Raw genomic sequence first — 27284 nt, 5'->3', positions numbered from 1 at the left:
ACAGGGTTATGAAACTCTACACGATTTAGCACGCTCCCTAAACTGCAGCGGTTTTTGTTCTTAGTCGTGCTCCTGTGAGTCTATTTAAACCGAGATTATTTTTCCGGTTCAATCAGTCTAAAAAAAGAAATGTTCTGTGTTCGGTTTTTAAGAATAGCCGTCCACGATCAACTGAGCGTGATCTCTTGTTTGACCGAGGTATAAATGGATGTCGTTTAGGCGTAACAGTAAATCAGTCGGTGAATTACGAGAGGCTCTGCGGATAATTGCTCTGTGAGTGTGTAAAATGAGAAACCCACCGTGAGGATTTAAAAGAACAAGTCCATTTTTCTGGTCGGCCTGTCTGTACTTTTAACACCGGTTGTGTTGTTAAAACAAAACGGAGCGTTTTGGGTTTTTTTGGCATTGCAGAGTCTGTCGATCTCTGTTGTACTTTTCACTGTGTAGCTCGTGTGTGTCGTTTGGCTTGAATCCTCCCTTCGTTCCCTTTTCTTCTTCCTTCCTGTTTACTTTGTTAACGTTTCAATGTTGTGTGTCTCCTGATTGTGTGGCGCCTGCCCCCTGTGAGGCTACTTCTTGGAGTTATTTATGCGGAGAGAGATGGGGGGGGACCGACATCCAAATCAATTTCTGCCGGTTGTCATTCAGAGAAAAGGACTATCGACAGCCTGTTGTTTCCCTCTGCGCTTTTCTTTCCCTGTTGTTGCTTTGCTGGAAAATGGAATCGCAATTGTGAATGTGACTCTCCCCGACTTAATTTGTTTGTGTTTGGTTCCACTTTGTTCCTGTTTTTTTCTTTAGATCTTTAATTTGTTCCCACCAGTGTGCTTCTTCTCCCCGTCATGTAAGTTGGTCTCATTCATGTTGCTCTGGTTCTCTGAAAAAGATATGGAGGCTTCAGCATAACTCCCCCCCTCTTCCATTCTTTTACTAATTGTTCAACTGAATGAAAAGCGAGCTCCCCAATTCTGTCTATCGCTCTTGTTTCCCTCTTTCATTTGCCTCCATCGGGAAATGGCACCCAGCAGCCGTGTGGTGAGACCACCACCTCGGGCCCTTTCCAACTGGTGGTGGTGGAGATGAAGAAGAAGAACTTCATCTTCTTCTTCTCCCTCTTTCCCGCCCCCTCCTTTTTGTTGTGCCTGGTGTTCCGTGGCGGTGCCCCCATTCGGGTCGGAGAGTCTGCGCCACCAATCCAAAGGTTTGACCTTATTTCTAAGCTCAGCAATCAGCTCGTGTCGCTGTGTGCTTCCTCGATCATCCCCCCCCCCCTCCTCAGCCTTGTGGCGCTCACACGGCTGCACGGCGGCTCATCTCTCCGGCTCCTAAGCCGCGCGACTGTATAGGTCAGAAAAACAGTAAACAGCTGCTGCGGTCCCACTAGATGTGGGCCTTGAACCAGAGACGTACGGTGCGGGCCATCTCTCATGTCTGTAAAAGCAGCTTTTGTCATATTACTTGTCTACGCGTCCATGTCATTGAAAGGTGGCTCCAGAGTGCGACCAAACATTCCAGTTCCAAAACCACAATTGGGAAAGACGCCTGTGGTGCAGCCTAAGATTGCTGGATTGCATGTTAGTGAGTACGTAGGTCTACACAGTGACCACAATTACAACTATTTATCAGCTCATTTTCCTTTAAAGAGGAACAACATCCTACAACGCGTGTCACTGGCTAACCAATCTGAACATCCTGAACACTGTGTACTGCACATGTGCAAACTAGCACCGCACACACTCTCAAACAACGTAGTCATATCTAATCATTGCCTGAAGGGGTGTTTTTTGGTGTTGGGAAATTGAACATTCTACCTGTGCAGCTGCATGTGAACATTTCCCATGACGGCACTTTACTTTTTGTTGATTAAGGGAAAAGAAGTCAGTGTCGCATTTGGCCTCTGGGAAATGTCTCTGTTGATTAAAAGCTTGATGCCCGAAGTCGTGTAAAAAATCTCAAATCCAAACCACAGGATAAAAAAACAAAACATTCCAGGCCTTGCAGGAGAGTTACTCGTGTGCTCGTCATCTACATTTGATGGCTGACGCCTGCTCCTCGGGTATTCATGGTGTTTCTTGCACCTGACAGATCCTCTCTCCCTTTCTCTCTCTAAGTCTCTCACTATTTTCCCTCACTCTCATTGTAGCTCTCACAGCCACCACGGCTCCTTGTGCTTTTCTGGTCCCCCCCTCGCGCTTTGCCACCTACACTCTGTGGATCTGTCTCTCTCTCCCCGTAGACACTCTTTCATCCTCCCATTCTGCTGTCTCCCCCCGTCTCCCTGTGCCTGTACTTGGGTGCCTGCTTTATAAATAGCTTGGCCTAGATTACAACAGCTGCACTGGCGCTGGCACGGGGGGTTGGTTTGGCTGCATGGGCCAAGAGAAGGAGCCTGGTGCAGCAAGAGGTTGGCAGTGAAGAGATGGTGTGTGTGTGTGTGTGTGTGTGTGTGTGTGTGGGTGTGTGTGTGTGTGTGTGTGTGTGTGCACCTAGAGCCATGTGCATTGCAACAGTCATCATTCCTTCCAATGCTTCTGTGAACAGTTTTCCTACTTTGCATGTATCAGCCAACCGTGATGATCCACTACCCGGATACCTACACACGCCTGAAGGGGTTAAATGAAAAGAAAATAAAAAATCTGACTTTTATTTCCTTATTCTAACAATCTCCTATTTTCTTTTTCATGTGCATGACGCAACAAACGTTATGGCCACTTGGCTGTTGGCTCAGATGAGAGATTGGTGTCCAACTCACAACAAAGATGCATGTACAGTGTAGCAGTGCACATTGTAAGTGTATTCATTTATTCCAGACAAAAGCATCAAGAATTTGAAGCGATATTAAAATAAAAGACCTGCTGATACCGTTATTAGCACGTCTTAAAAGGTCTTGCGGTAAAATGTTCTTATCGTCCGCATTCTTTACGCATGTTTCGGACGCTCGTCTCACTGATGCATCCTCGTTTAAAAGGGATAAAGAAAGCGTGGTGTTGCTTTGTGGCGTGCCGACCGCGGGTTTCTAACGGAGGGAATTGTGAATGAGGGGAAGAGAATTGAGAATGAAGAGGAGAAGGCGAGCTGCAGGAATGAGGCCACAGAGGAGGAAAAGTGCTTCATCATCCACAGTGATCCATCCTACTCATCAGCCGTGGCAAAAAACGAATCAGAGGAGTGCTTTGATAATGAAAAACATTTCCAACGAGCTGTCCTGCAAGTCTGTGGCAAGTGCTTTACACCAGCGGCTGCCAACCCTTTCTTCTTCAGACGTCAGCCCAACCGTCGGGCTGGCGGACGGATTTGAATGTGTCATTTAAGGTGCTTTACACCGGATCGGGAACGTTGCTATTGCCTCTCACCCGCTCTCAAAGTGGCAAGGATAATGGTTCTAACAACTGTAATGGTAAAAGGACCTGCGTTGTCTTCGGACCACTCGGAGCACTTTGGACCGCATGTCAACATTCATCCTTTCATACACAGAAGGCAGAGGCGGCCATGCACGTTGCCATCCTGCCCACAAGGTTCAAATGTAAAAGCTGACATCACGCTAGTTTGTAAACAAAATAAATGGGCATATCTTTTTTATTAAACCCTCATATTTTTGGGGGGTAAATTAGCTGAGCATCTCCACGATCTTTCTACATATCCCATGGCAAATGCAGTTCCCCTGGTTACAAGTGCTCAAACAGCGAAGCACTAACACTCGAGTGGAACAGGCTGAACTAAATCAGGTTGGACTTGATTTCCCTCATCCAGCCTGAATGCGAGGTTGAGCACAGGCACAGTGGCCTCCAGTGAAGCACCTGCTGCAGCTGGCGTTTTTTGTCGGCATGGCGGTGGATCTCTGCCACTTTATGTTGACCTGAGACTCTGAAGAGAATTTTCCCACAGGCCCTAAATCACAGTGTTTGTCGAGCAATTACATTGCAGAAAAACTGGGGTGGATTTAAAAGAAAAGGTGGCACAGACGCTCTGCTGCATCACTTCTGAGCTTTTCATTTTCGAGCTCAGTGTGTGATTTTAGAAATTTGAAACTGCCAAGTTTCTGCCAAAAGACAGATTTTTCCAGACAGGGTGACTGACAGATGCTGTCGGGTGGAGGAATGTCACGGTCATCCTCCCACATCTCGCTCATGTTCTCCGTGTGCACAGCGTGGACAATGCCTGAGACACACGGACGTAAATAGCACTCACCGTCAGGAGCCTTGATATTGGTGGCTTACAGGGGACTTAGCTGCCTCGGCCTTGCAGGCAGTTATTATTGGTAGCGAGATGGTCTGAGTGATGGGGGGAAAAAAAGATCTGAGTTAGGTTTTTTGCAGTGGTGAAATGTTCTGTAGAAATGCATTAAAGGATTGGCCTTCAGCTTCACACTGTATCATCAGAATTAAGGGGAGAAAAGGAGCCGCGGCAGCAGCGGTGCAGTCGGCTTCATCGGCTGCTTTATTACGTGTGATAACGAGCAACGATACAGTTAATCTCCAATCAACTGGTCAGCACTAAAAGTACAGCAGAAGTCCTTCTCAACAGCCACAAAAGCAAGACTCCGATGTAGTAGACTGGCGAACGAGTAGTAGCGGTAACCAAACGGAACAACAGCACCGCATGACATCAGCACAAAATGAATCAATATAGAAAAAAACAACGAGGAGGGAACCGTCACCACCATTCCACACATTCTTGGTGACTTGCGCTGATTGGAGTCCGCCAGTGTTGCTTTTGAATGAAATCGTACGTGTCCGTTAATAAGCAAGGGTAGGATAATTAGCATTAGCAATTAGCGATCGATCGTGATCAATAATCGTTAATTAATTAATTTAATACAAAGACCAAAAATGTTCAGCTTCTCAAACTTTAACTTCCTTCTCTGTTTTATAAATTGAATATTTATAAACTGAACCGTTTTAGATTGTTAGTATGACGTGAAAGTCTTTTGACTCTATATGATGTGTCTTTTTTTTACTGTTCTATGACATTTCATTATAATAATTTAAGAAAAAAATATTGATCACAAGACTGATTTTTAGATGCATTCCTCCTTAGATATGACCTTGAAATTTTCGGTATTTGATGTGAATAATTTAGGCTTAGTATGGTGTGGATTGTTTAATCTATAGTAGGCCTATAGTCTTGTGTTAGTTTGCATAATTGTAGAATAAGTATTTCTTCCACTGACCTTAAGGGCCTCATACAAATGGCGGTTAATGCAGGGCGTTTACATATGACGTGTATATTATATATGATCCTGGTATCTGTCGCCACTGTTCAAAAGGCATGAAAGGCAACTAACTGGTCAGACTGACACTGATGACTTAATGATCCCTTTTGGCCCCGTTTAATGTCCCCGAGCATTTGACTCTGTCCGGCAGCTCGGCGAAAATATACAAGAAAAAGCGGAATAAACCGGACGGTGAATTCTGCAGTGCTCCTTGCGCGGATCGTCGAGCGCCGTAGTGGCGTAAAAACACAACGAGCGTGGGGATGGTGATGACGTCAATGAGGGGCCGGTGGGGGGGGAAGTAGAGAGAGAGAGAGAGAGTCTGTGCGGCTGCTGCAGCGGCATCACTCTGAGCAGCGCGTCGGTGCAGCCAGGAGTCCAACGCGAACAGGAACGGGCTGGACTTTACCTCAAGTTCCCGCAGGAAGAACCCGGCGGAACTCTACTCAATCCGACCAGAAGAAGAGGAGGAGGCAAAGACTGGAGGAGGAGAAAGACGTAACACCCAGCCTCCCCCATCTTGCCCCACAACCCCCCCCCCTCCCCAAAAAACAAACTAACCACTGAAGGGAATGCCATCGATAAATATGAAACTGGAGATGGTGACCATCATCGCCTGCGATGTGGACATCGAGGTGTTTACCTCGGACAAAATGCAGGTACGGTTCCTCAGCGCGCGGGATGGGGGGGGGGGGGGGTAAAGGGGGGACGTTGCCTCTAATCGTAACGGTTGTGTGTCATTTGTGGTGTGATTGTGCAGCATGTGTGCTGAGGACCCACCGACTGACCGACTGACTGACATGCTGCCCTCGCGGGTGCATGTGCTGGTGACGGGGTGACGGGGGGGGGGGTATTTATTTATTTATTTATTTTCATCAATGGGAGCTTTGCCGAGACTCACGTCGAGCGTCGCGCGCACTGCACAGATGATTGACGCTCGGTGAATTGCAGAAATGGGTGTTAGACAAGCGTGGGGCAGCACAACGCGCAGGCAGGCACACTGACGCACGCACAGGCGCGCACACACACAATGCGATCTTTAATGCACCAGTTGTTTGATCGCTGTCGAAGTTTTTTTTTTTTTTTGGGGGAGCGCAAGGTGCCGGCAGGCGATGCGTAATTTGAATGGGAGGGCGTGAAGCCTCGAGTTGTCCATTCAAGACACATGTGGGGATTGAAACGAGGCCGCTTTAGACGCAGTGGTGGACCGGCATCCTTCCAGCACCTCTCTGGCTCGCTTCTAGTCCCCGGCAGCACTGCATGTCGGATAGGGTACACAACGATCCAATGACAACAAGTTAATGCCGACATACTGTAGTAAAATAATGCAACGTTAACCTTGATAGTATCAATGGCTTGGATCGGTGCCATAAGGAATGTGATGTTGAGTAAAAATGGACACAATTGGAGGTACATTAGGGTCGCCACATAGTGTGCTGACTTGCACACATGCAATATGCCTGTAAGTCACAGAGCAGGAAATCATTTACACTCAAATGTGTTGAAAGTGAGCCTGGGGGACTTTTGGCACTGGCACCTGCCAGGTTTGGGTCTTAAAAGGCCAGATGGTCCACCGAAGCTCGGCAGATAATCCCATTGGGAATTCCATGTCAGAATATCTTCCCTCACCTGCTGGTCGCTTGTCTGATTGGAATCCTCACCAAAGAGACACACTCTCAAAACAGATGTGTTAAAAATAACGCAGCATGAGAGAAAGAAAAAGGAAGGGAGACGGAATAAAACCAAGGTACAGTGCAGCTCAGGAATACAGACCCTATGGTGTGGCTCAATTCAGCTATTTCCTGCTTCCAAAAGATGCAGTTGCAGCTTTTGAACACCGTCATCCCCACAGCACCTTTCTCAGCCAAATTTCATCCCTTTTTTTGCAACTCCATGTGCATGAGTACTTCCACCAGCCGCCTAGCGGGATCTGTGGGGTTATGCGTTTTTGTGTCTCTTATGGCATGAATGGCACTTAAAAAAACTGCACATGAATGTAGTTTTATGTTACTGACAGCTACCCTGCGTATATGGAACAACAAGCGTGTCACTGTGTGGGTCCGTGTCCTGTTTTATTTTGTAGTTTCCTGCCACTTGTGTCCCTGGTTTAGCTTCACTTCCTGTCTTCCCCTGTGATTGTCTGCTGTGTCCCTGATTGTTTCCCCCTGTGTCCAATCACCTGCACCTTCCCAGTGTATTTAAGCCAAGTGTGTCTCTTGTCGCGTCATTGAATGTCGTCACCCTGGTTGTGAGTTCTGGGTCCCTGTCGGCTTACTTTTGTTTGGAAATCTGCGATTGAGTTCTGGTTCCGCCACCTCGACGTGCCAAACGGCGCCCATGTGGTCTACGTCCTCCCCCAGTGAGGCCATAGGCAGCGGCTGCTCCCCAATCTCATTACACTTTCCAACCACCGCAGACCAGTTACAGGGAAGGACACTAACGTGTCACCCTGCAGTTGTCCTGCAATTACAGGATAGCGGTCGTAATGTTTAACTTCCAAGGGACTCTGGGTGAAAGGAAAATAGCTTTCCTGGGAGGCGGTTGTGCAGGATTTCTAATTCATTCGACTGATACTGCCGATCATGGCGGTGAACGCCTCTTTGTTTACAGTTTTGCTGTCATGTTGCAATGGGGGTGAGACTCGGATCCCACGTTCTATTTTATTTATTTTGGATTTACTCGCATTAGTCAAACCTGGTTTTGTCCTTTTAACATGATTTGATCGACACAGCCGTGGGCAGGAGAGTCTGATCGCAGCGCAGTTGTCACTGCAGCTCTTGTCAGCCCACCTCTCCTGGATTCACCCAAAGAAGAAACAGGGTCCCTGCACAATTAAAAGAGCAGACCGAGGACTGACTTTTCAATGTTACAAAGAACACCATTAATCCTGGTTTCTGGCACGCAGGGAGTGTTTGACAGGGCAGATTAAAGCAGGACACGGGGGGGAAAGGCCTCTGATTGAGCTCACCTCTCTGTCACCCTTCTCTTGTTTTTGTCATCATTCGTCCACATCTGAGTGAGGCCTTTTCTTTCATTAACATCTCTAAATGAAAAGCAGCAATCTGTAATCTCAAAATCTCCTGTGTTGTTGCAAAGCACTTAAGGTGAACCAATATGAGGACTGCTGCTATATATAAACCCGTCTTGGAATCATTGGGCAACGGCAGAGGTGCTTGAACGGGCGACATGAAGGAAATAAGTCAATGACGGGGTTTTTAATCAGAGGAGATGCTGTGCGACTGGCCGTGGTGGTTTGGAGCCATTGTTTTGACACGGTTGAAATGGCTTTTTCTTGGCTCCATCCCAGCTGGTTACATCACTAATGAGCCAAACACAGAGGCTGTGGAACAGAGCAGGTTGTTGTCGCACTAATGGCCGAGCCGGTGGTACGGAGGGCTTTCATACCAGAGTGCTTTTGTATTCGTTTTGGGAGAAAACAAAAGGCGCATTGTCGCCCCGCGCGGTTTGCCGAGGCCGTGGGCCGACGCCGTCGTACGTGCGCTTACCTGGAAAATGCAGCGGCATCAGCGGACGACGGCACAGGACACGCGGCGAAGGTCATAGCGCGTTGGCTGGCACTGAGTGCATTAACGGAGCACCGAGTGTGACGCGAGGCTTTACAGTTACCTTGCACGCTCAATTCGATGATGGCCTCTCATTTTATTTTATTTATTTATTTACTCTCTTGTCAGTCGCCCATTTATCCGCTCTTTTATTCGCGAATGAATAATGAATCAGCCTGTCAATCTGCTCTTTCTCTAGATAAGTGCCTCTCCGGCTGCAGCCCGCCATAGAATTAAATGGGTTTAATTAGATGGCGTTGGGATACAACATGGTTCTGACATTGTAAGCCATTGGCGCGCGCTATTGTCGAGCAGCGCGATCCAACGATGGGGGGAACGGCAGCTGTTTTCCACTTAAGCCCGGCTCTCCCACCCACAGACGACTGTATAATACTGACACAGTCACTCACTCGACAGTCACACACTCCAACCACAACAGTGAGTCAGCGGCCTCGCAGACCTACAGACAAACGCCGCTGTCAAACGTACACGCGCACACAAAACTGGTCGCAGAGGATCCCTGGATAAGTTTCCGTCCACTGGGTGACTTTTTAGTTGTCCTCCTGTCCTTTGCATGTTTCTCTCGTGTTTCTCTGTTGTCAGGCTCTGCAGACTCTGAAGTTAGGATTTTAATGAGGACGGGCGAGAGATTGAGGGATTCATCTGCTATTTGCAATTGTAGAGTTTTTGCTGACTTCCATGTGATGTTTTTTTTTCCTTCCCACCTGCCTCTTTTTATTCACACTCACCCAATGACGGGCTGTCACTTGAATTTGTGACGGTTATTTTGAGCGACAAAGGAAGGGAAAAGATTATTGCGGTTCGTCATCGGTTGTCTGGTTAGGCTGAATTCATGGTTTTGGAGAGGGTGAAGGTTCAATGAATGTTTATCATTTTTTTTGTATTAATCCTCAGATTTCTATATAAATACAATATAATATATCCTTAAACCCACGGTGACATATTCCAATTGGCGTTATTTTCTTTCCAACCATCTGTCTAAAAGCAAGAGATAACACAAAGAAAAGCAGAAATTTCTGGCCTTTAAGAAGATGCTACTAGATTTTGTTTGTCATTTTCTGCTTGAAAGCTCAAGTACTAATCCGTAAATAAAATGTTTGTTAATAGGTTTGCTTCAGATAGATTCAAATGTTTCATCTTTACAGCAGATATTTGTTCTATTGTCTGCATTTGAATTACATTTAAGTATCACCTTTGGCAAGTCCTTGACAGATATATTAGTTGCCTCAATGGGCGGACTTAATCCGCCATTATCAATTGGTGGCCATTTATTTAGTAACCCATTCTCTCCGCAGTGTTTTATTATTTAGAGAAAGGAAAACAACCGACCCCTCACTCCCTGCTCATCAAACATAAATCCGGCCTGAATTTTAATATGATACAGGGCGACCGTTTTTCAAAACACTGTTGTGATGCACTCTAAGTCGTAGTCGTAGAGGTGAAGGCAGGAGGCAGAGGAGCAGAGGCAGGACGGAACGGGACGGATGTAGACGCTGACCGTATCGTGTTCTGTGCTGGTAGGAAACCAGATCGGCATCTTGGCAAGGTTGAGCGATCCCCGGGCCAGAGCGGTGGGTTCAGGTGCGGCTGCTCTCCCAGTCTGGGCACAGGGGCAGGTGGACCAGGGCGGCTCGCATTGGCCTGAAACCTTAGAGAAATGCCGGGGCTCAGGTGTCAGCAAAAGGTTAGCGCTGTGTCCGTATGGGTGACTTAGAACAAAGGAGAGTCTCTCTCTCCCGGCTGGGAGGTCCGGTTACCATGTGTCCAAGGCCACACGACTATGAAGTTATACGATTAGGACCAAAGAAAAATGCCTCTCAATGGCGTCTACAGGCCAACAATATAGTGGCTAAGGAAAAAGACGCGGAAACGCTCTCCGTTTCAACACAAAACGGAGAGCCAGGGTAGAATAAGTGCTTAAAATAGTAACGACAAACCAATTACCTTAGAAGAATATAGTGGTGCATCTGATTGTTGAGTTTACAGCATGCTGCAAGGCAAATTCTTTCTATGTTGCTTAAAGCAAAGTTTGCTTTTTTTAAATATAAAAGGGGCGAAACAGTCAATCCGCAGAAAAATGATCAACCACAATTTTGGTGATTTATCATCATTTATATGATAGTGTAGTTAGGGAGCATAAATTATTATTCTTACTGTTTTCAACTTATTATAACATGGATAATGTGGTGGCCTGTATCGTAAGAGCTGTAGTATCGCTTCGTCACCTGGTGTAATGTTGTGTTACTGTTTGGATCGCTGTCGTCTCTTCTTGGTGGACGTACTTTACCGTTAAGAGTGGGTGAAAATGCTTCTGCGTTTGTTTGTTCACCAGAGGCCAATGGGCTACTGACCAGCTCCTGCCTCAATTCAAACCATAACTGCCATATTGTCGGTAATAGAATGAATGCGTCCCCTCTGATTTCAATCTCACTGCCGTGGACACACCGTCCCCGAGGGAGCTGCAGTGTAGCTATTGATCCCGCTTTTGACAGCAGCCGTGTTTGTCTGTGTATCGTGCACCCTGCAGAGGAACTGCTACCTGTGCTAAAGGTAGTTTCTGGGCTACTTCTGGACATTTATCTGAACCGCTCACAGGTTCAGTGAGATGTCTGCAGTTGATGTACTGCAGGTAATGGAAACAACTTCATGTTTCTAGTATTGGGTTTTATCTTCTACAGTATTTGCTTGGCAGCAGAATGCCGTGTGTATTTTTAACATAACACTTTTTTGTTATGAATAGTTGTAACTGCATGCAGACGTAATCTCAATGAAAAGTTGGCTCTGTTAAAACATAATGGAAGAAATGAGGAATGTGATCAGACATTCATGCATGCGGGTGTGAGGTTTATCGTCCTGCTGTGTCTGTTATCTTAACAATCTGCCCGTCTTGTTTGCCCTCATTAGGCTGGATCCAGTTTGGCTCTTCAGGGAGGACTGTAATTAAAAACGAAGGTTCACACACTTAGGAAATGAATATTCTTAATTTTTTGCAACATTTTTAGTGTAACACTGTCCCTGACTTGCCCCGAGGCTCCGTGGCCTAGTTTGTTAGTTTTCACCCAAATCCCGTTGGAGCACGAGGCTCCGGATTAGACTGTGCTGAAGCCACGCACGCAGAGAAAGATGAGTGATTCGAGTAAAAAAACAAAAACAAACACTGAATAAACCAATCTTTTCATTTTGATCCAAAAGGCCAAATGGTGTTTTTCAGCATAAAATTGGACTAGCTTGTGGATTATAGTCATGGATTTTGGTATCCGAGTGCCTGCCAATGTGATTTAAATACTGTACTAGCTTAAATGAGAAACCAGATCAGAATTAGTATTGTGATTCAGCGAGTGTGGCCGCAGATTCACACAGACACTGAATTGGGGCTGGAACTAATGGTTATTTTTATTGCTTATTAATCTGCTCAGTACTCTCTTTATTATGTGTTAATCATTTGGTATATGAAATGCTGGAAACCAAAAACCAATCAGTTTATTATCATTAAAGTCTAAGAATACAAATCCTTCAAGTACATAAAATATTCAGCTACTGGATCATCGTCAGAGTAAATTAGACCTCTACATTTAGCTGTGATTCCAACAATGCGCAAGCTTTTATTTTTATCAAAATTGGGGTGATTCTTCTGGTGCCTTTTTATGTGTATATTTAGTATATTTTCAGTGAAATAATTGATCAAAGAAACAATGTGATATGTCGGTGTGTTTCAGCTGACGTCTCACCATTGACAGAGAACACACTGAATGACACAGTGAGGTGTCAAAAGACAACACAGTCGACAGCACATAGAGCACAGCTCTCGAAATCAAATGACTGAGAGCACACTCAGAAACGTGCATTTGTTTCGCCGTTTTTTTTCAGTGCGTGTTGGTCCTTGTGTTTACCGTATGAAGTGAACAGGACGGACCTGGAGCTCTGCTGATTGTAAGGGAGACATCAAAGAAGAAAAAAATAATCACATCTCTACATAAAATGGGAAACACACGCATTGCCGACTAATTCATTATCTGGAAGAGGTGTGGCGTCGATATACTGTAAATACATTTGAATTCCGCTGCTTTAGCTCCTCTCCTCCACACTCTGCTGTCAATCACTGCTGGTTATGCTTTTGCTGGCTGATTTTCCCTCTGATGAAACCCTTTTGACAACGCTCGATAAACCTGCGCCTCGTCCCTAAGCCAACTGATCTTTTGTTTGGATGATTGTGGGGCAGGACCACTTGCCCACTCTGCATTTGTCCCCCCTCCTTCCCCCTCTCTCGTGCCGCTGAATGTGAGTTCTGTCCTGGTGCCTCTAGCGTGAAAGCCTTTCCATTGCAGTCAGGAACATAACTGCCTCATTACCCAAAAGGCAATCAGCTGGAGGATGGCCCTGCAGTCCACTAGCAAGCTTTACATCTCTTTACATCGGATTGTTATTGTGGGGCTTCATATATTGAAGTAAAGTGAATTTAAATCGTTGCGAGTGGTGAAATGTGCAAAAACGAACAGGAAACGGCGCCATATTGCAGATTTATGTTGCGGGTTGCATGGACTAAATTTGTTGAAATGCCCCCCAGCAGCGAGCCCGAAATAAAGAGACAATCCAGGACAGGAGAGGAAAGAATGTACCCTGTTGAGGTGCGCCAAGGGTGTTACGTTAAGGTGACATTGAGAAACAGGCGGTCATCAATAACGACAACAACTTTCCATTCTGATCAAGCCAAATAGCCATCTATTAGAGAACTGTAAAATCACTCCAACTACAGTAGTAGTACATCAGGCTGTGTCCTGTGTGTGTGTGTGTGTGTGTGTGTGTGTGTCTGGTATAGGCTGGTATAGCACGGTATACCGGTTCCGGTATAAGATTTCCGTTCGGTGTGAATTTCTCACGTACCATACCGCCGTAACAACTGATGTTGCTCTATGGCGGGCAGCAGAATTTATTTTAACACGTCCATCACGTGGCGCCCAGCGGCCGGAGTTACTTGTCCTACGTGTGTTGAGATTGAGTCATGGTTATGACTTTATAACAACAATGAATAACCCACAACAAACACTCTTTAACAGGGTAAAACAACCCGACACAACAGCTTGTGACACATAAACACAGGGCTCTCAAGTGTCTGTCACGCATTTCGGTCTGTAGTCACGCACTCCCGCCACACATCCAATTGCTCACGCTAAAAAACAAACGAGAAAATTTGAGAGCTCTGTAAACAATTTGTTACACTAATAATTGTACATTTATAAAAATGACCCCGCCGAACAGCCAACACAACTTGTCCCCAAGAGAGGAGCTGCGTCTGTTTGGAGGGTTTTTGTTTTGAAAAATCCAACGTAAGTTACGTTAGATCCCACAGCGATTTATTGCAAAGTCTGTCGAGCCTCTGGTGGCAACACTAGCAGCCACAACAAGCTAACATGCTAACTAGCTAACCAGCTAACTCGAGGCGACAGCTGTCCGGGTAGCCGCGGAGTTGATGAATTAATGTGTTTACTTGAAAAAGCAATACCGTGATATACCGGGATACCATCAGAATCTCTTAATAATAATCTTCTTAATACCGTGATATGGATTTTTGTCCATACCTGCAGCCCTAATGCACACGGTAAAACCCGTCCATCTCTGGACAAATCAGTCGTCCTTCAGCTGTGCTCAGGTCATAATGGTGCTACCTGTGACATTACTTCATCATGCAGACATGCCCTTTGTGTGTGTGTGTGTGTGTGTGTGTGTGTGTGTGTGTGTGTGTTGATACCTACTGGAATAACAGCTGACTAATTGTGGAAACACAGCTGAACACGTGTGTGTGCACATGCTGACTCACAAGTCTCTCTCACACACACACACCAAAGACATGGTCATGAGCACGCTCGCACGTTACACTCCAAGCGGCCATTTGTGTCTCGACGTCAGTGGTTCCGAACAAACGGCACATGCTATTATGGGAACACAATCTCGGAGCTTTACCGCATCTCTCCTCATGCCAAAACATTATTTTAGGTCAAGGAAGCACCCGCTGTGTGAGTTGGTGTTAGACCCCCTTATCGGATATCACACAGTTTGAGGACATGTGAGTCATAGTAGCGAGCTGAGGATCATGGAAAATTCAATATGAACAAGGGCTTAAGTGGGCTCTGCACATGGGCACCACAAGTGCTTTGTTGTAATTCTCAAGCTAATTGCAAATAAGCCTAAATCCGAGGAATTTGCATGCAAACAATGGCTGGTTGAGTGCTCTAACATGATAGTAGGAGGCAGATCTATTTGTTGATTATTTACCCCAAATCCTAAAAACTGTAATCAATGTTTTTGTATTTGCACGGATATAACTCTATGCAGCCGTTTAGCATTTTTAACTAACATAGCCCACATCCGTTTTTGTCGTCTGATTCGCTTCACAGTCACAGTTCTACTCAACATATTCCCACATTTGTGATGGGGCTGTTTTCTGGGGTTCTTTGCAATGCACCTTGTACAGCAAACTAGAAACTTGACTAAAAATGGTATAACGGAGGCAAGTCGGCTCTGAAGTCCAACCAGATGCGCTTAAACAGGGAGAAGTACTGGAAATAAAACATGAGGGAAAGCGGCAACGATTATGAGTAGAGTATTGTGCTTATTCTTGAAATGAGAGTTGTTTCACCACAGTGTCGACACAGTATTACTGTGTTTCACAGCTTGCAGTCATTGACAACTCTGCATGCGTCAGACAGGTTGAGATGTGATTTCTCAGCAGAAATGCAGAAGACTCGATGTACTGTGAAGTGTATTCTCGTAATAACTGCTTAAAAGTAGTTTAATAGATGTAAATCGAGGACCGGAAAGTAGTGATACTTAAATTATATATCTTTAGAAATGTATTATATATAATATTGTCAGTTTATATAGTTTCTTGATAACAAAATACAAAAAGCATTATGTCTGTTGGGATATTTTCGTGTAGTAAAGCAATTGTATTTGTATGTGTCATCAGAAATTAGGAAACATTTATTGCCAAAATATGTCATACATACAAGGAATTTGACTTGCCGGTTGGTGCGTGACAGTAGACAGTATATATAATATACAATAGACAACAAGACAGCAGTGCACGAGTAATAAAATAAAATAAAATGCTAATGCAATGGGTTAGTAGAATAAAGCTATGGGTTAGTTTAAAATAAAATAATAAAGTTGAAGTTAAAAATATTAAAAAATTAAAAAATAAAGTGCACTAGCGAACAGGTGACAAAAGTGACAAGTGAAAATTGACAGGTGAAAGTGACGTGTGCGGAATGAAAGAAAGTGACCGGTAGAATGTCAGTCAGTGGGGGACCGGGCTCTGTTGATGAGCCCGACTGCCGACGGGAAGAAACTGTTGGTGTGGCGGGAGGTCTTAGTCCTGATGGACCTCAGCCTCCTGCCAGATGGAAGGGGCACAAACAGGTTTTGTCCGGGGTGAGAGGGGTCGGCCACGATCTTTTTAGCTCGCTTCAGGGTCCTAGAAGCGAACAAGTCCTGCAGGGACGGCAGATTGCAACCGATCACCCTCTCTGCAGAGCGGATGACCCGCTGAAGCCTGCCCTTGTCCTTGGCTGTGGCTGCAGCGTACCAGACGGTGATGGAGGAGCAGAGGATGGACTCGATGATGGCCGTGTAAAAGTGGATCATCATCGTCTTTGGCAGGTTGAATTTCTTCAGCTACCTCAGGAAGAACAACCTCTGCTGAGCCTTCTTTGTGATGGAGCTGATGTTCAGCTCCCACTTGAGGTCCTGGGTGATGATGGAGCCCAGGAAACGGAAGGAATCCACAATAGTGACGGGGGAGTCACACAGGGTGATGGGTGAGGGTGGGGCTCTGTTCCACCGGAAATCCACAACCACTGTCTTCAGAGCGTTGAGCTTGTTGTGGCTGCACCACGACACCAGATGGTCAGACTCCCACCTGTAGGCGGAATCATCCCCACCAGAGATCAGTCCAATGAGGGTGGTGTCATCCGCAAACTTCAGGAGCTTGACGGACTGGTGACTGGAGGTGCAGCTGTTGGTGTACAGGGAGAAGAGCAGAGGGGAGAGAACGCAGCCTTGGGGGGAACCGGTGCTGATGGTCCGGGAGGCTGAGACATGTTTCCCAGCTTCACGTGCAGTATATGTACGATGTCATTGGGCGTTAACATACAGTATATGATAACATATTGATACGTTCTTACATTCCATTTTTGTTTTTTACATTTAGTTCCTGCCTTACTTTCCTGTTCTGAAGTTACATATTACAATATAGTGTTTAATCATTAAAGTCCAAGCAAATATTTAATGGTTACAGATTCTCAGATCAAAGTTCTTGTCTCACAATGTTCTGAAATTGAAACTTTAATGACATGACGATTTTGAGGTGGTTTGTCCGTAACCCCAAAGCAGTGCAAAGCTGCCGACAAGAATCGGCGGCGGATTTAGAAATGACTTGATGGCATTGTTAACACCAAATGTACAGTACGTGCGCTCCCATTTTCAAGTGTGTTCATGCAGAGGAGACACACCGACTGAACAGAACACTCCCTTCAGTGTGCTGAGCTTACATATACCTGGTGTCGGCCATCATTAAGCCATCGCTAATTTGCTTTGGCCGAACGGCCCTGCGTGTTCCTCCGGGCGACACGCACCCTTTCCATCCGGGTGAGAGGTGCCGTGTCAGCGAAACAAGGTGGAGAGGGGGGGGGTGATATGGGAATATTTCAGTATTTTTTTCCCAGTGAATATAGTGGCTCCCTTAATCACCGTTAACCAATGAGATGATCAACGGAAAGATAATCAAGACATGTTTGTGAATTGTTTATGAAGCAAAAGTATGTTAGACAAAAAATATTTGCCGCCTCTAGCTCTTCAAGTGTTAAAGTTTAAAGTTCAATGTTCAAATCTGAAAAACACAGATGTGTCAATATTGAATTTATTAACAAATGCCTGCTATTGATACCCGTGTTTCTGCTGTGTGTGTTTTATCCCAAATAATAAACTCATGATGGGTTTTTTTTCTGCTTTTGCAGGAGAGGTTCGAGGCAGTGTTTAGGATCTACGATGAACAGACGACTTTCCAGATGTTTAAAAGCTTCCGGAGAATCAGGATCAACTTCAGCACCCCAGAGGTCGCTGCCCGCGCTCGCATCGAGCTGCACGAGTCCGAGTTCAACGGCAACAAGCTCAAACTTTACTTCGCCCAAGTGAGTGTCAGTCCAAACCTCTCTGGAAGAGGATCAAACCCAATAGTTCCAAAAAATACCAGCTACTGAAATAGCACCTTCACATTCCAATCATCATTTTTCCCCTGTGTAAATAATGTGTTTTTACAGAAACCTCGCCTGAACTCTCTGTACTAAAGCCTCTCTAGATGTGTTCTGCTTCACTCCAATAAAGTAAAACCTTCCACAGATACTGTCCACAACCTGGGCTTTTGACTCGCTCGGTTTCTCCATGTTTTATAATGACGGATACCCTGCAAGTTTTTTTTTTTTTCAGGCAGATTCTGGAAATGTCATGGCACTCACAAGGGTTCCCCTTTATCCTACAGAAAATAAATTGTCAAAATAGTCAAAGTAGTTATTATACTTTGTTGTTCTCACACTTCCTCTATTTAATTCTCTTCTCTGGCCCCACCTGTCAGAGCTCATCATTCCCACGACTGAACACATGGATGGATACATTTCGGATTCGTCTTCCGTTCTCGCTGTGTGTTTTCATGTGCCTATCTGTTGCCTTTGCAGAAGAGAGGGAATTTAGTACAAACGCAAAACAAGAACACATACATATACAGTACTGTGATGTAATTGTTACATATGAAAGATCATGGCAACAAAAACAAGATCCACATAAACTGTGGGTGATTCAATGTTTGGTTGCTTTGGTTTAAAGACGTTTTGACATCTAACTGGTTGAACACAACCATTTTAATCACGTTATGCTGCTAATCCCTTTGATGTGCTATGCGGAGCTCTACAGCCTTCATCGGTTGTCACCCTCTCTCCGACAGGTCCAGAATGGCGACGAGGACATCGACAAGTCGTACCTGGCCCCTCCCGCGCCCGTCAAACAGTTTCTGATCTCGCCGCCTGCTTCGCCACCTGTGGGCTGGAGCCAGAGTGAAGACGCCACACCGGTCATCAACTACGACCTGCTGTGCGCAGTAGCCAAGCTTGGACCGGGTCAGTGGGCTAAATGTTGTCAACAAGCTTGTGCAGTATGCTCCTACGCACGATTCAAATAACCGGGCATACACATAAACAACGCACAGGAGGTGTTTAATAAATCCAATTTGAGCCAGATGCAAACTCACAAGATATTTCCATGCTCCTCGTCAGGCTGATGTAGAAAGGGTTTTTGTCTAGGAGGGAATTTGACCAAAGGGTTGTGTGGCCTTTGTTAAATCTCAACCATTTTATTCTTGACTTTTCGTGCATTAATTTTGTCTGTCTGCAAAGCAGCGTTAGGATCTAATTCACCAGATCACAATTTTGTGTGTATAAAGCTGCCATCACAAGCCAATATAATGACATTATGAGTTGAGTGTCGGTTTAAAAATGTATCTTTCTTTGCAAAGTGTTACCATGCACATGTTCGCTCAGTCAGGCGGCAACATAAAGAATAAATAAATCCGCTTGAAGCCCATAACTTGCACAAACAGTGCCGGCCACCATCCGTCATTGTCAAGGCTGCTTAACCTTCACTGGCTGCTTCCTGACATCTCTAAGGAAATATGCACCAGCATCAATATTTGTGTGTCCCTGTGCGTGTTTGCTTGTGGATTAGCATGGTCTCTTACAAATAGGCTTTTAAGAAACACAAACAGAAGTCAAAGACATTTTCTGAAATGCAAACTAAAATGAGTTAGCATGTTTAGTGTGCTAAGTCAACAGCTCCTTTGTAGTGCTTTTTATTCAATTTGGGGAGGTTTATACTCAAGCAACCAACATGATTTGAAATAATGTTACAAAACAAGAACAATGCTTCTTCTTTTATTTCTGTATACTTTGTATGAGGCTTTTGCTTTTCAGGTAGCTAGCTAGCTAGCGTTAGCACAGCTACAGTCGGAAGGTTTGGAGGTTTTGCCAGCTTGCTCGTTGCTCGGCCAGCTTCTCCGCTCAGAAATAATCACTCCTCTGCCTGCTTTGTCAACGAGCTTTTAGATTGCCGCAACCTTTTATTAAATGCCACCCAACACACAAAAAAACGTGTGTGACATCTACAATGTCTGGCCGTGGTTCTGTATGTTGTGTTGATTCTCAACCAAAAGGTTTTGCACTGAACATGCAAAACAGTATTACAGTTTTAAACACACTGACTAAATGAAGGAATGCAAAGGTGGTCAAACATGACAAATATGGTATTAACTAGGGTGACTTGATTTGAGTTTGTGAAAAAGAGGACACTTCGTCGCGGGGGGCCGTGGCGGAGGGGGGGGTAGTGTATAGCATGCCAAATGCATACAAATGTCACAAATGAAATGACAGAAATGTGCCTGCTCTGCATGTCATGCACTCAGCTGCCGAAGCATCACGGCCGAGGCGAAAACATGGGTATTTTTTTTTTAGTTCGTCCGTAAACATTTACGTTTCGGCATGGCTGCAGATGTCATGTGCTGTAAACAATGCAACTAGTGGAGGCGGCAAGGTGCAAGGTGTTGCCAGAGTGGAAAGGGTGAAGTATCGTGCCAAAGGCTCAAAATGGTCTTATTTGGAGGATAGTTATCGTGTATCTGGCAACAATGAGATTGGTCGACCAATAACTGTTCTCTCTACAGTCAGAGCTCGTGCAAGAAGGTGGAACGTAAGGGAGACACCATTTACAACACTTAAGGGCGGAATAACTAGTTTGTGAAAGACCCAGAGGAACACAAATATCCGACGAAGCAAAATGCCGGACGTTTTTGGAATCCCTGCTGGACGCATTTTTTAGGTCTCAAAAAGAGGACGTGTACGGGGAAAAGTGGACGTCTGGTCACCTTATATTAACAATAGTTACGTGTGAAATAGTAGGGAATTAATATAAAATAAGGTATTTCCGGAAAGGGCCTCCAAAGTATTTCAAATTTGTTACCAGATCCACGACCACGTGGCACATTTCTCAAGTTTCAGGTAGGACACGCCGATCTTGAGCCATGAGAATGTTCAGATCCAGTAGTTTCCTTCCATCACAGCAAAACTGGAAAACATTCTGAATCTGTATTCAATTGACCACTTTTACCTTATCCTTTGTCATCCACTAAAACATGAAAATACTAACAAACTCACAGACAGTGTCCAGACTAGAGACACATTCTGCCGTTACCGTAGCAACACGCCGAATCCGGAACTTAGTCTTTTGTCCTTTGCTCCAGCATCCTGGCATCAGATTAGCGGGGAGCTGCAGCGCGGCGCGCTGACTCCCTCTGTCAACTCCCGGCGGTAACAGCAGGACTCTATTCACCGTCCGTCCCTCCGTCTGGCACCACAATGAAAAAGATACTAGACCAATTTCCTCCTGTCTGCCGGTTGTCTGATATAATCTCCCTGGCAACTGCAATCTCACACAGTGTATGTTTGCAATCTGAGTCTGCCGAGCTTTGGCATTTGGACAAACAACTATTCAAAGGAAAGTCTCTTTCTTTTTAGTTAGAAGCCATGTTCTGACATTCACAGACAAACATTTTGTGCTGTAAAAAGACCCCCAATGTACAATAAATACATAATGTAAAGCATTATTTCAACCAGACCTGCTACACTTCTTATCAGAAAGTGTTTTGGTCAATAGTGATAGTATAAATATTCACATATTTTCCTTTTGATTCTATTGATCCTTATTTACAAGTAAAATGATTGCATACTTAAACTTAATACATGATCATTCTGAATACCACTAATCAGCTGAAGGTGCTTGTTTATTAATTAGGAGAAGGCACATGTTATTCAGAATCTCAGATGATTATATATATTATGGGAATATTATAATCGATGCCTTGACAAATATTACATTGATAGTTTAAACATTCCCAGTGAATATGAAGATGGAAAGTCGCATAAAACGTAAAAAGCTTGTTTTATGGAATAATTTGTTACGATTTTTTTCCCTGCTTGTTAGAAATAACCAGTACTAAAGTACTAAAAGCAACATGCCTGCCCTGTATATTGCCCGAGGTATAAATCTAAAAAGGGGTATTTTTATTTATTAAAATGGCTAAACACCTGAAGGCCATATTCAAAGGGGAGTTAACTACGCATTTGTACTGTACTATTTTAAGTCAACCCTTTATACATATTTTGCTGTCTTGCGAGTACTTCACCTAAATTAAACGGCTAAAAATAAACTGCTGTCTTTTGGAGAACGGTGGAGATCGCTGGCACAGAGGAACACATTGTATCAGGCCTCATATCAGGCCTTAGCTTCGATAGGATCACTTCACTGCTGCTTTTAATCTTTTCATGAGATTTATTGACAATGAGAAGTCTTACGTGAATACATGTCTGACTGAGAGTATATTTCATGCAAAATGTTCTTTAGTAACTCCTGTTCTTACCCCCCAGGTGAACAGTATGAGCTCCACGCGGGGACAGAGTCCACCCCCAGCGTGGTCGTCCACGTGTGCGAGAGTGAGACGGAGGAGGACGCGGCGGCGCGGCCAAAGGGGCAGATCGTCCAGACCAGACGTCCGGAGGGACCCCCCAAAGTCCTCAACTAAAGAGGCCTCACCCCCCCGACACCGGCGCGGCCTCCGACCGCCCCTTAGACCCGCAACACCCCAGCCCTCTCTCTCTCTCGTCTCTGCATTCACAGAGAGCGTTGCCGCCCCTCATTTCAGTTCAACTACAGGCAAAAACAAACCAACGAACATTGCTGAAGGACGGTGTTTGTGTGGAGCGTGGCGATGGAATGAGGCGGCTTGAAGGGGATGGATGAGAATCACACACACACTCATCGCATTCTGCGGACGGCGTGGGGAGCGGCGGGCGCGCACGCGCCTCGACCCCCACCATCCCACCTCGTTTTTCCTCAAATGGGGTGGAGATGCCAGTCCCAACGCAGGCACCTGTCACTTATCACACACACTCAGCTCTCATTGCTAGTCCCGTTCAGTGGCTTGCTAACTAGTTAGCTCGTTAGCTTGTTAGCTCCTTAGCTCGTTAGCTCTTACCTCTCCCTTCGTCTCACGGCCGTGTGTTCAATGATCTTTGGTTAAACAAAGACATTCATATTCTTTGCTTTTTTACAATAAATGTGTGTTGTCTGATACATAAATATATTTATGTATATCTTTTTCATCCATTTTCATAACTGATGGTTTGTGGCTTCAGCTTGTATCAAGATTGAGTGTGTGATGTTCCTGCTCTTGTCTGCATGTATATACTGTATTAAAAAAGATACGTACAGAAACACAAATACTAACAAAATATATCAAGAAAAAGGAACCTATTTAACATCACACACAGCACGAAGCGTCATGTGTGACTAACAAAGTTGTGGTGAATGTTTTGCTTTTTTTCTGCTTGTTTTGTCTTGTCTTTTTATTTTTATTTGGAGAGGTGTTGTTTTCTGCCTAACTGCTAGAAGTGTATTCTTACAATGTATTTGATACCCCCACACTTTTTGCATGCTTACTTACTTCTGTAGATGATGAGCTGAGGTGTTTTTTAATTGTTGTTTGTGATGACAGGGCAACAATATGAGGATTTTGACGCGAGCGGAGCTTAAAGTGACGTTTTAGGTGTGTGAGGAGCCCAAAGGTTTTCTCACGAGATCGACAGTTCAGCCTTCAACTCGATGGCAAATTTTCTTCTGTCACTGTTGTTGAGATCCAATGAATCAGAGACAGTTTGTCCCCCTCGTTTTCTTCAAGGGGCTTGGGATGTGGATTTTTATTTTTTTTTTCTGACTCCGTTTGTTGTTCACGTCTCTAATGTTTGGGTTATGTTGTTTGATCAAACTCACTTTGTATGTGTCGGGCTTTCTTCTGAAACCTACTACTGCTTGTTTTGCACTATCTTTTGATATCTCCGAGCAGTTGCGGATGCTCTCGACCGCCACCTGCTGCGCACCATAATACGGCAACTTTTCTCGCTGTAAATAGCTGAGCGGTCTGAAGAAGTAGTCCTTTTAGATTTTGTAGTTTATCTGAAAGCATTTTGCTGAGAAATGGCAAAATTGGGAAGCCCCACGAGATATCAACCAAAGCATTCACTTTGCCCATATTGTCAAGACAACATTTAATGATTGTTGTTATTCACGTTTATTGTTGAAGTGAGGAGGAGATCCCATTTTCCCGACAACCTTTTATTGCATTATTTGTATTTTATATTAGCAGATATAATTTGCAGTATCTAGTTCAGTGGAAATATGAACAAATGTTAACTAATGTCTAATAATAAACCTTAAATATTCCCTATTTTTGGGGGGAATATTCTCCTCTCCGTTCCGTGTCATATCAGTGTTTCACCTTCTCATGTTTGGTGAAATATTTCAGTGCTTTAGAAGCAACATGAACAAATGTTCCTTACAGGGCTTTTGGTTGTCAGTGGTGAGTCCAGACCTGATTTTTCATTGGCAGCATGAAATCTAAACTACTTATTTTGCTATGTAACAATACTGGTGAGCAAAAGACTGTCTGCATGTTAGCACTTTACTGTGTTTGGTTTCCTTCACATAAAATAGTCCTTCTTGAGACAAAAGTAGGAAGCACATTGCATTTCTTCTGTTTCTTGATTGTGTTTTTTTGTCATTTATCTCAAGCTGAACACCTGGTTAGCCTTTTCACCAGCATATTGCAGTGAGTGAAACGCTCCACTTCCTTTTTGCTAGTGTGAACCTTTGAGAATTTCAGGCCTTTTTGGTCTATGGAGGGTGTGGAGTACAGTTACAGCTTTTGAAGGACGCAGGATGACACTGCAAAATAAGTAAGTGAAATTAACGCTATTTTCGTGTTGGTCTGCAAGAAGCGTTCATCTTATCTGCTGAGAAAGTTAAACTTTCTTTTCTTTTTAATGCAGGCAGAGTGCCGTTTTATTGGCACTACAGCAAAGCTGTTGCAGTAATCTTAGTAGGCAGAATATTGAGGAAACTACTGAGGTGTGTTTTGATAAAGAGGAAGCAGCGGAGCAGAAGGATGACACTCGTGAAGTTCTTTTTTTTTTTTTTACTCTCTGTGGTCATGGTGTTTAAAACCGGGCGCATTTTGGTCACAGTTGAAATGAAAATGTATATTTATGTACATATGCCAAGTGTTTTTGTCTTTTTTTGTTGTTGTTGTTGCTGAGGCCAGTCCCAGTATGCAGTTTGTTACAGCTTATCTTGGCAATGTTGTAATGGGGGAAAAAATACAAAAATATGTAACTCAGTCCTAAAGATGCTCGATCAAAAACCAATTGTCTTTGTGTTGTGCTCAACATGGACTCTGTTTGAATGTTTCTTTCATTTCATGGGAACGTCTACTAAAAAGGTCAATGATACCGTTTGTCACTGTTGTACCGTTTCTGTTGGAATATGAATAGTGCGTCTTGTGTTGTAGGAATCCAGAAAACAAAGTAGCAAAACAAGCAATAATTTACAGTTCTATAATACCGGTATGCGTATTTTCATGTTCTGTACTCTCAGAGATGGTCTCTGTCTCTTACAGTATCCGCTTCTATTTGTGCAGTATAATAGCCATTTGTTTCACATAGAGAAATACATAAACGTATTCTTAAAAGCAATGTGTTTTAGGTTTTTTTTTTTACTTGAGGCGTCTCGCCTGAGATGCAAATATAGGAACGGAAAACGAATCTCACGCAAATTTTCAAAGGCCATGAAAATGCATCACGTTTTTGTTTTTTTATTACACGTCCGGTTCTTCCGGCAGGAGATATGTTTAACTACAAGTAACTCACATTTTGAAGATCTGACAGTACTGAACGGTAATGCATACGTCAAACAAAGATGGCAAACATGGTTCACATCAGGCACGTGCACAGACATTTCGGGGGGCAGGGGCTCAAACCAAAGCAAAAGGGCATCGCCAAAATAGTCAGGAAACTAAAAATATTACTACTAAAATAAATAAAAAAACACAGTAGGATATATTCCCTGTCCATCTGCTGGATGGAGTCTCTCTTTATGCAGCAAAATGAGATAAATCAATGTTGTGCATGATAATCAAGAGTGACTTACATAATCTCTATAAAGCCGACACACATTTTATTTTACTGTTTTCTGACATAGTTGAAACATAAGCAGCATTACACTAATAATAACTACAATATACCTCACTCGACTGGCATGTAGCTCAACTTAAGACCTACCTTTCATTTCAGTAATTGATTAAATTAAACAAAACTAGTAAACTTGTCTAATCTGTAGAACAGTAAAACTGCCTTTAAATGATCTGCCTGTCTGTCTACATCTCTCTCTCTCTCTCTCTCTCTCTCTCTCGCTCTTCATTAAACATGACACAGTCAGTAGACAGCTTGACACGGGCTTTTGTTTGTTCATTTTTTTGGAGGAGGAGGGAGGGCGGGGCTTATGAGTGGCGTGGAGCATGTCGGGGCAAAATTCTCACAAGAACTCAAATAAATGCCCCGTCAGATATCTAAACGCATTGGGGGGAACTGATTACGGAAACAGTCATTTTTACTCTTCAATATTGATGAATGAAGAAAATGCAGAAGGGGCACTTTTATCATCCGGGGCAAAAGGACAGGTGCTTGACCACCCTCCACATTGTACCTGAAAAAAATCCTTGGCTCTGACTCAGATGTGATGAGAAATTAAATTATTAAAGACTTAAAGTGTCATGTAATTGTATAATTATATAATTACTCTCATTGCCGCACATTCCCGCACGGACACAAGGAATGTTGTTTCTGTGATACTAGACGCTGGTGTGTCGCAGCACTTTACCACCAGTGGGACGTACTTACAGTGAATCCTACTTTGAAATGCTGACATGGTACAACAGTGGCACTGCCACTTGCACTCATATTTCCCTCAGGGTCCTAACAATATTTAATATTCTGTATGAGTCAGAGGCCCGTGTTAAATGCTAAAGTCACAGCAAGGTTGTGTTAATGATTATTTTACTGACCAAAACTGGGCGTGAAATTTATTAGATAAAAAGTGTGGCAATATAGCCGTGACTTCCTGTTCAGCAGAATGTCATGTTTCCTTCTGTCATCCATGAATCCTCGAACGAAAGATTTCTCTCATCCATTTCCTTCTGACTGACTTCAGTACATTACGATGGGAGGTGAGAAAAGCACAAAGCCAAAGAGGTTGCACAGTTCTACTCGTGATTGAGCAAAAACAGGACATTTACAACAACAGGTTGGAGAAAATTCATCTACATTAAGGAAGTCTTTGTTTGCTCTCTCTCCTAGAGGATCTAAGGTCTCCCTGATGAACTAATTAAGGACCTAAAGGTTCAAAAGTAGACGGCTGTCAGTACATTACAGGTAGAGAGGGCTGATGTACAGCTGTGACAGGAGGCCCACGTTGTCGCCCCGTATCCTCCTCACTATGACACAAGAAGA

The 27284-nt window shown here is 44.2% G+C and overlaps 1 protein-coding gene across 1 annotated transcript; it reads left to right on the top strand.

Annotated features, from left to right (window-relative positions):
- The first annotated feature begins 5492 nt into the window (after positions 1–5492).
- Positions 5493–25472, top strand: rcan3 (regulator of calcineurin 3). The gene is made up of 4 exons (XM_040199235.2): positions 5493–5871; positions 17808–17981; positions 18788–18959; positions 22314–25472. Exons 1-4 carry the CDS (start codon positions 5785–5787, stop codon positions 22466–22468), a joined length of 588 nt encoding a protein of 195 aa, XP_040055169.2. The 5' UTR covers positions 5493–5784; the 3' UTR covers positions 22469–25472.
- The last annotated feature ends 1812 nt before the right edge of the window (positions 25473–27284 follow it).

Source organism: Gasterosteus aculeatus, chromosome 15 (genome assembly GCF_964276395.1).
Source record: "Gasterosteus aculeatus chromosome 15, fGasAcu3.hap1.1, whole genome shotgun sequence".
Taxonomy (NCBI): Eukaryota; Metazoa; Chordata; class Actinopteri; order Perciformes; family Gasterosteidae; genus Gasterosteus; species Gasterosteus aculeatus.
This window is presented reverse-complemented; position numbering and strand designations above follow the sequence as displayed.

Bases quoted from the DNA above. Each gene is read 5' to 3' on its own strand.
- rcan3 (XM_040199235.2), top strand. From the start codon at position 5,785: ATGCCATCGATAAATATGAAACTGGAGATGGTGACCATCATCGCCTGC. The intron at 17,982-18,787 runs GTGAGTGTCAGT...TCTCTCCGACAG, and splicing joins TCAAACTTTACTTCGCCCAA to GTCCAGAATGGCGACGAGGA. The intron at 18,960-22,313 runs GTCAGTGGGCTA...CTTACCCCCCAG, and splicing joins AGTAGCCAAGCTTGGACCGG to GTGAACAGTATGAGCTCCAC.